This window comes from Oncorhynchus kisutch, linkage group LG23, assembly GCF_002021735.2.
Source record: "Oncorhynchus kisutch isolate 150728-3 linkage group LG23, Okis_V2, whole genome shotgun sequence".
Classification (NCBI taxonomy): Eukaryota; Metazoa; Chordata; class Actinopteri; order Salmoniformes; family Salmonidae; genus Oncorhynchus; species Oncorhynchus kisutch.
Genome location: NC_034196.2, coordinates 23938031 through 23947619, shown reverse-complemented (window position 1 = coordinate 23947619; position 9589 = coordinate 23938031). Strand labels below are relative to the sequence as shown.

Genomic DNA, 9589 nt, shown 5'->3' with positions numbered 1-9589 from the left:
GGCCGTGGCTCGGGTGGCTGAGGTCCTTGATGATTTTCTTGGTCTTCTTGTGACACCAGGTGCTGTAGATGTCCTGGAGGGCAGACATTGTACCCTGCGGTTGCGGAGGGGGAAGTTGCTGTACCAGGTGGTGATACAGCCTGACAGGATGCTCTCAATGGGACATCTGCAAAAGTTTGGGTCTTAGAGGCCAAGACAAATGTTTTCAGCCTCCTGAGGTTGAAGAGGCGCTGTTGCACTTTCTTCACTACACTGTCTGTGTAGTTGGACCATTTAAGATTGCCACTGATGTGTACTGCAAGGAACTTGAAGCTTTTCACCTTCTCCTCTGCGACCCCGTAGATGTGGATGGGGTGTGCTCCCTCTGCTCTCTGCTGAAGTACACGATCAGCTCCTTCGGCAAGCGGTACCGGAGCACCAAGTCTAGGTCCAAGAGGCTTCTGAACAGCTTCTACCCCAAGCCATAAGACTCCTGAACATCTAATCAAATGGCTACCCAGACTATTTGCATTCCCACTCCCCCCTATTTTATGCTGCTGCTACTCTCTGTTTATTAGCTATGCATAGTCACTTTAAGAACTCTACCTACATGTGCATATTACCTCTTATTTACTGCTGCTCTTTAATATTTTATACTTTTATTTGTTATTTTGTAGGCATTTTTCTTAACTGCATTGTTGGTTATGGGCTTGTAAGTAAGCATTTCACTGTAAGCTTTAATCTGCTCACTGTAGGCTCTCATTATTGTTGGTAATCAGGCGTACCACTGTGTCTTCTGCAAATTTGGGTATTGAGTTGGAGTTGTTCGTGGCCGCGCAGTCATGGTTGAGCACACACCCCTGGCGGGCCCCCGTGTTGAGGATCAGCGTAGTGGAGGAGTTGTTTCCTACTTTCGCCACCTGGGAGCGGACCATCAGGAAGTCCAGGACCCAGAAGCAAAGGGTGGGGCTCAGACCCAGGGCCCTGAGCTTGGGGGGGTGATATGGTGTTGAAGGCTGAGCTGTAGTCAATGAACAACATTCCTACATAAGTATTCCTCTTGTCCAGATGGGATAGGGCAGTGCAATGGCGATTGTGTCATCCGTGGATCTATTAGGGCGGTATGCAAATTGCAGTAGGTCTAGAGCAGGGAGGGGGGTGGGGCAGTTCCAGTCCTCGAGGGTCTGATTGGTGTCAGATTTTCCCCAACCCCAGCTAACACACCTTAATCCAATAATCACCTAATCATGATCTTCAGTTTAGAATGCAATTAGATTAATCAGCTGTGTTTGCTAGGGATGGAGAAAAAGTGTGACACCAATCAGGCCATCAAGGACTGGAGTTGCCCACCCCTGGTCTAGGGTGTCAGGTAAGTAACCTCTCAAAGCACTTCATAGTGGCAGAAGGGGGTGATAGTCATTTAGTTCAGTTACCTCTGCTTTCTTGGGTACAAGAACAATCGTGGACAACTTGAAGCAAGAGGGAACAGCAGACTGGGATAGGGAAAGATTGAATATGTCTTTAAACACTCCAGCCACCTGGTCTGCACACGCTCTGAGGGGGGCTAGAGATTCCCCGACACCATGTTCATTCATCTCCTATTCACACGTACAAATGCTATAACTTTAATAATATCATCAACCACCTACTCAAATAAGTCACTCTCTGGACATGAGTGTTTCATTCAGGGTAGGGGGTAGGTGTGTGTGGGCCGGAATCAAAGGGTTTCGACTTATTGTTCGTGTCTGAAAAGGAGCTAATGGTCGGCCATCGCTACTCAAGGACTAAAAGCCGCGGGGTGCCCCCGGGCCAAGTCGCACAATGACACCCCCACTCCTCCCGCGGCGCGTCTTCCTGCCACAATCTGAAGCAAACGACTCGCTATGGGGGTGCGTATCTGTATCGGTGCGACGGCCATCCACTCTTTTCAATACACCCATCAAGGCTAGTATAAATTCGACTGGATGCTTTTAGTTGTTTTAGTAATTTCCCCTGCGTTGTCCCGATTTTACATGGGCAAAAATTGGTTTCTGTATGTAAAATTGAGCGTAAAGTTGTCACTTCAGAAAAGTTCAAGCATCATGTGCATCATTCGTTGAGTTAATTGTCTATTTTGAAATGTCATAAGACTGCTTTTAATTTCTAGACTTACTGACCCTTTCACATGTATTTCTGAAACAGGAGTCCTTCTCAGTTTACTGATATCCATGTAATTAGGCTACAGCGCCATCATATTATAGGTATTGTCTCTCGGCCAAAAGGATGGTCCAAACATTGTGAAATATGACAAAACATGAACCTAATTCTTTATTGGTTAACTTCACTAATGATTGTGGGTCACATGAGGCCAATGTGTTTTGTGTAAGTCTAAACCTCAATGGAAATGCATTGAGTCGGTTATAATTTCCATTTAACAAATTGAAAGATTTTTCCCACAAACATATATTTTTTTACATTTTAAATTCTAACAATTTACCAGAAAATTCAGCAAGCGAAAATATGGGTCTATGCTATTACATTTTTATCGAATGGGATCTCACTTACTCGATAATTATTTTTGCACAAAATTGGCTTTTTAGGCTATGAAAAATAATCTTTATATAACCTATTGTTTTATAGTGTAATGTAAAATGGATATAAGTTGAGCATGATCAGCAAGGTTGCCCAAATGTTTTTACATTAAATGTTATTGTTGATTTGAACACTTTGAACATTTTATAATGAGTGATAGTCAAAATATGTAATTCTGGTCTGTATTTAAATACATCTGCTTGCATGTAGGCTATCCCAAATCACTTTTAATATCGAGCTAGTTAAGGTTAAACAATGTCCACAACGCTACATGCATATTAGATACTTTGGCTACGTCATTGAATATGTATTTACTACTTCGTCACGTAGGCTAAATATATTAAATGGATCAACATTGAAGTCGTGAATTAACTTTTTACTAGATTTTTTTATTTAGGATTTTTGCATACACACCTGAGCTTGTGTTATTAAAATTTTCTCAGGAAGACGAATATTTAGTATCAATTTTTTTTCAGTCAAGTTTTCAAGGGGAAAGCACGCGCACTAGCTTACCTGTTATCTCATGGTCAGTGTATCAGGGATCTTTGGGACGTCCCTACACTAAACTTTAACCCCTACCCTTAACCTAACCTTAAACAACCCTTACCTAACCATTTACATTTCAACTTCAGTGGGGGGTAGGGACGTCCCAATGATTCCGGATAGCACAGACCAGATCTCGCCGTGAAGGGAAAAAAAAATCAAGTTCGTTCGCAAATTCACAATCAGCTGTGTTTGATTGTCTCTCTCGGCCAATGGGAGGCGAGGCAATTAACATCCCAACACCGATTGATAAAAAAAACTGTGGAGCTGGGGTGTTGTGAGACGGCCATTTGAAGGTGAAGTAGGTGGTGAACTCGAGCCTCAATGGACTACAGTTGATGGGTATCTCGCACACAGGCTTCTATTTCTGTACAGGTTTGTTTCCACACAGCGTGAAGAGAAACTTTCGGGATTGATTTTCACCCTTTAAGGAATTGCTCAAAGAACGCTGGCGTTTGGACATTTTCTTGTCACCCTCAAGTGTTCAGGACAGGCCGTTCAGAAACGATGTTCTATCTTGCGTAATGGGTATATAGACGGTATAGACTGCAAGCGTGTCATTGACTATAACCAAGTGCCTGAACCACATTGTCTGAGATTCAAATCAAGGAGAATGTCGGAGCGATCTCAGAGCCCTCTTTCGGATTGCAACAGCCGGCCGGATGACTTCAGCCGACCAATGTACGCCCAGGCCTTGAGTCAAGAAGCGTTTGGAGGCACGTCGCTCCAGATCCCTCACGGCGTTCTACAGCACCACAGTCTTCTATTCAACAAGACTGCATACAATGGGTTGCCTCCGACACCTCAAACCTTTTTCCAATTCCCACCAGTTGGTGGTGACTATAGGGCCTCCGATTTACAAACTGGTGACTTTCGCCAACCCAAACACTGGTATCCCATCGCCGCTCCCGAATACACCGGCCAAGTACCGAGGGTTGCAGTGACTACGCAGGCCACAAACCTGAGCCCACCCATTGCCGAAGGCAGGGACCAAATCAAAATGCCTGATATAAAGATTGAGAAGGATGTCAATGACGAGTATGAGGTAAAGATTCAACAGTATCCAACTCCGTCGTCCGCTGTGCCTCACGGGGTTTACTACTCGACCCCATGGAACCCCTCGTTTTGGCCCGGCCTTCCCCACATCACTGCTGAGAGTTCCAATATTCAAAACCTCAACTCCATACCCTCAACATCGTCTTCAACATCCCCATCGCTCTCGCCGTCACCCCCCAGCAATGGGTTACCCGGGATCACGTTCAACGGGAGCGCAAGCCAAGGTGCCCAAGCGCCCCAGGCGCAAACCCAGAGCAATGGATCCTCCAGCGCCAGCGGTGGGTGCAGCGACTCGGAGGAAGAGGTGAGTCTGAATGTACCGTTATCCCCATGATGTCCTATTAGCTTGTGTTTACCCTGGAGCCTGCCTATTAATATTTTTTTTAAAGTGAAGGGATGGACAATGTTTCCTAAAGTCTTTGGTAAGTGTGCCTCTTTTTAACAGGAGAACCCTTCAACTGAGGAGCTGGAACAGTTCGCCAAGGAGCTGAAGCACACGCGTATAACACTGGGTTTCACACAAGCAGATGTAGGAATGGCTCTAGGCAACCTTTATGGTGAGTTTGGATTAGGCCTACACTAAAACCACCATGAACCTATGTCACAGCCTAACCTTGCCAATGTGAGCTGGTGAATATTAATGCATGCTTGGTCTTTGAACTTACTGAGTGTTCCGTTAAATTGGCGTAGGAAATACTATGGTCATTGTGTTTGAAATCTACTGTAGTTGTTGCAGTGTCAACTAGGGATTTACATGGGTAACTTGGATCCCGGGACCACTCTTTACATTTCCCGAAAAAAATTAAGGACAAGATCCGGCAAATATCGCACAAATGCAATTCTCCCAAAATACACTTTGTGGAGCAGCATATTGTGCCATTTAAAAAGTATATATTTCCATTATCCAAACAGGCTGTCCCATGGAGGCAGTGTATTTACTTCACACAATCGCCATAAATTCAAAGCACAACAGATCCGAATGCACTTTAGACCTCTCATCAGAACTGAAAATTCGATCCCGTTTTGAACCAAGACCAGTGAGCTGAAGCCCAGAACTGGTTCAACATCACATAAATGAAATGAGCCCTAACCGGACAACCATACACTATATTGATTCGAACTGGTGATGAAAACAATGTGACGGGCGGCAGCTGAGTGAGGAGACAGGAAACAGCCATTGGACCTTGAAAAAGTGCAGAGGAAAACTCACCTTATGTTCAGCCGAATGATGAAAATATTGGAATTAAGTAGGCTAATGCAATTGAAGGCATTTGTCAAATTCTTGCTCATACTGAAACTCTCAAAGTGATAAACTGTTATACACATTTTTTAAAGCTATAGTCGTGTGTGTGGTAAACTAAATTATGATTTCAGCACCGTTTTCATTGGGACAGCGCCATGCCGCTGATTTGAGACGAGTGGGGGACTAGTCAATGTCAGATCTTTGTTTTCACTGAATCTCCGTTTAGATATTTGGTAACAATTTAAACTGGGGAAATGTTAGCTAAATTGGAGTCTGTGCAAATGAACATATTTTTGATAGCTTGCTCATATATTAGCTGATCAGAACATTTTGCTAGCATGTTATACAAGTGGATTTTGCGCTTCACTCGCGTAGTAAGTAGCCTGTTCTACACCCGACCAAAAGCCAAGGTCTGTATATTTGGTCAAATTATATCTGGCTGGACAAGTGGAAATGGTAGCTCATTTTATTCGTTTGCTCCTCTCACTGATCAAACATTTAGGATGCAATAATGTAGCCTAAATCAAGTGTGATTGCTCTATTTACTCACGTAGTAGCCCTATATTTATTTATTTATTTTAAACTTTATTTAACTAGGCAAGTCAGTTAAGAACAAATTCTTATTTTCAATGACGGCCTAGGAACAGTGGGTTTAGGGTTTTTTCATATCGTCCCTCCTAACTTTTTTTTTGTAATCCATAGGTGGCATTACCAAATCACTTCTCGCATACGCATGTAAATAAAATAAAAAGTTTCCCCCTCTGCGCTGTCTCGTATTGCTCTCTCTATCAGAGCTTCGGTAGAGTGTGTAAACAACACAAAGTCGGTCCCGGTTAAGATGCCTTGATATTTAAGTTCCTCTTCATCTCCCGTTATTCATGAGCTGACCTGCCATCTGTATAATCCACTCGATTTTGCCAAATAAAGTTTTGGTATTCGTTTATCTAGCAAGCGTAATCACTTTGATCATTGACTTTGTTTGGCTGCTGTTAGTGCATGTCTGTGTCGAGGTAGCCTAGGCATACTGATGAAATGCGTTGAATTAATTGCGGAACATGATAACGCTCTGATCAACTACCTAATTCGCAATAATGTTATTGGGGAACTGTTACTCTATCATTACAAAATATTATTTTCTCTTGGTTGTGAAATCTTTCAATAGTGTCGCAGCCAAGACTCTAATTTGGCTCAGCGACAATCTTATTTAGGGAGAATCCTGAGCGACCATATCGCTCCGATTTTTGCGTATTTCCCATGATACATATGAATTATTCCTGGTATTGCGATTTGGTAGATTTTGGGCAAAATATTAATCCCTAGTGTCAACTGCTGACAATGACTCGTTCTCTGTTTAGGCAAGATGTTCAGCCAGACTACAATCTGTCGTTTCGAAGCCCTCCAGCTCAGCTTCAAGAATATGTGCAAGCTGAAGCCCCTGCTTCGGAGATGGCTGAATGAGGCTGAGACCTCTGACAACCCCCAGGATGTGAGTATTCTTCTAATCGAACTCTTTATCAGATATCTTTGTTTTTGCTTAGAATCACAGCTGGTACAGAGCAGCATCAGGTTTGCACAACGTGTCTAGGATTCCATCTTGTTGGCCATGAACTTCCCATGGCCAACCAGAGTAAAATTGATTAGAAAATGTTCACCATTAAATGTTATCTATTCAACTTTTGCATTTGGTATTTGAGGGGAGGCCCTTTTGGGGGGGACCAATAGAGTTATGTCCTCTGCAATGGACCAAAGTACACTGTAATGTCCCAGTCTGAATGTGAGTGTGTGTGAGTAGTGTGTGAGTATGCTTGTATCCCCAGATGTACAAGATCGAGCGGGTGTTTGTGGACACCAGGAAGAGGAAGCGGAGGACCAGTCTGGAGGGGTCAGTGCGCACGGCTCTAGAGTCCTACTTTGTCAAGTGCCCCAAGCCCAACACCCAGGACATCACACACATTGCAGATGACCTGTGTCTGGAGAGAGATGTGAGTCCCACACTGATACAGCCTTTCCTCAATTCCTTTGTCGCCTACTGGCCTTTATTTCCCCAACCGTGCATGGCTGTTTAGTCTAATTGGCTCTTAAATGAAATGGACCCTAAATTCATTTATGGTAAATATGCTTTTCCTGTGTTTCCATGTTTTGAATCTTAGTGATGTATGTGATGACTCGTCTGAGTCAGGAAGTGGGGAAATGTGTTTTCTGGACAGCATGTGACTTGTGTTTGGCAGGTGGTGCGTGTGTGGTTCTGTAACCGCAGACAGAAGGGCAAGCGCCTGGCCCTCCCTTTTGACGAGGAGTGTGAAGAACAGTACTACGAGCAGAGTCCACCTCCCCCGCATATGACCCAATCCCCCCTCCCTGGGCAGGGGTACCACCTATCCAGCCACACCGGGGCCCCCACTTTCTACATGCCCCCCCTCCAGAGGCCAGAAGTCTTTAAGCAGGCCCTGCACCCTGGACTGGTGGGTCACCTGACCAGCTAAATGTGTTCCAGTTCTCTAAACCAGCTCTGGCCATATGGCCTCCCATTCCCACCCAACATACAGTGGGGAGATCAAGTATTTGATACACTGCCGATTTTGCAGGCTTTCCTACTTACAAAGCATGTAGAGGCCTGTCATTTCTATCATAGGTACACTTCAACTGTGAGAGACGGGATCTAAATCCAGAAAATCACATTGTATGATTTTTAAATAATTAATTTGCATTTTATTGCGTGACATAAGTATTTGATATATCAGAAAAGCAGAACTTAATATTTGGTGCTGAAACATTTGTTTGCAATTAGAGATCATACATTTCCTGTAGTTCTTGACCAGGTTTGCGCACACTGCAGCAGGGATTTTGGCCCACTCCTCCATACAGACCTTCTCCAGATCCTTCAGGTTTCGGGGCTGTCCTTGGGCAACACGGACTTTCAGCTCCCTCCAAAGATGTTCTATTGGGTTCAGGTCTGGAGACTGACTAGGCCACTCCAGGACCTTGAGATGCTTCTTACGGAGCCACTCCTTAGTTGCCCTGGCTGTGTGTTTCGGGTCGTTGTCATGCTGGAAGACCCAGCTTCAATGCTCTTACTGAGGGAAGGCCGAGGGTGATTGACCGTCATCTTGAACTTCTTCCATTTTCTAGTAATTGCGCCAACAGTTGTTGCCTTCTCACCGAGCTGCTTGCCTATTGTCCTGTAGCCCATCCCAGCCGTGTGCAGGTCTACAATTTTATCCCGGATGTCCTTACACAGCTCCCTCGTCTTGGCCATTGTGGAGCGGTTGGAGTCTGTTTGAGTGTGTGGACAGGTGTCTTTTATACAGGTGATGAGTGGAGAACAGGAGGGCTTCTTAAAGAAAAACTAACAGGTCTGTGGAGGAATTCTTACTGGTTGGTAGGTGATGCAAATTAATCACTTAAATCATACAATGTGATTTTCTGGATTTCTGTTTTAGATTTCGTCTCACAGTTGAAGTGTACCTATGATAAAAATACAGACCTCTACATGCTTAACCTGCCGATTTTCGCAGGTTATCAAATACTTGTTCTCCCCACTGTAGCTATTTTCTACCTCTTCATTCCACCAGTCCCTTGGCTCTGAATATCTGCGGTGAGATTGTTTTTGCACAAAGTTGTCTGACCTTTTTGATATTTTAAAAATGAGATTTCCCCCCCCCCTTTATCTGGCATATCCTTGTGTTGACTTGTTGCAGTTCTTCCAGAGGTTATCTATTAGGTCTTACATACAATTTCTTTAAATATTCTTTGCAGTCTTGTCCAGAAGGTATACTCTCAGTGGAAGTATGATACAAATACATTTTTTGATTTGTCTTTAAAAACATCTTGCTATGTTTGTTATCCATGCCTGTATTTAATATGTTGACTAATTGTTTTTAATCTAATGGTAGCCATTGCGGTAAAGGGATTAACCAAAGTGGTACTTATGTTAACATGATCAGGGACCTGTATTGTTAATGGTTGTCACTGTTACAGAGCTGATTACATCACCACTCTTGTACAAAGACTTGATCAAAATAAATCTGAAATGGCCACCCAGCGCAGGCACAATCTAGTGCCTTGTTGTGTAGTTGAAGTCATTTCATCTTCTACGTGACTCAAATCTCTTGGCTAAAGATTTTACACAATCCCATGTTTATAAATAAAAGCATATTTGATCATTTTATTGAAACTCTGGCTATTTCTCTGGGGCAA

General features: G+C 43.7%; 1 protein-coding gene across 1 annotated transcript; it reads left to right on the top strand.

The window, feature by feature from the left end:
• Window positions 1-1396: 1396 nt before the first annotated feature.
• Window positions 1397-9577, top strand: LOC109868858 (POU domain, class 5, transcription factor 1). Its single transcript, XM_020458591.2, has 5 exons — window positions 1397-4453; window positions 4595-4706; window positions 6748-6878; window positions 7210-7374; window positions 7621-9577. Exons 1-5 carry the CDS (start codon window positions 3707-3709, stop codon window positions 7873-7875), a joined length of 1410 nt encoding a protein of 469 aa, XP_020314180.1. The 5' UTR covers window positions 1397-3706; the 3' UTR covers window positions 7876-9577.
• The last annotated feature ends 12 nt before the right edge of the window (window positions 9578-9589 follow it).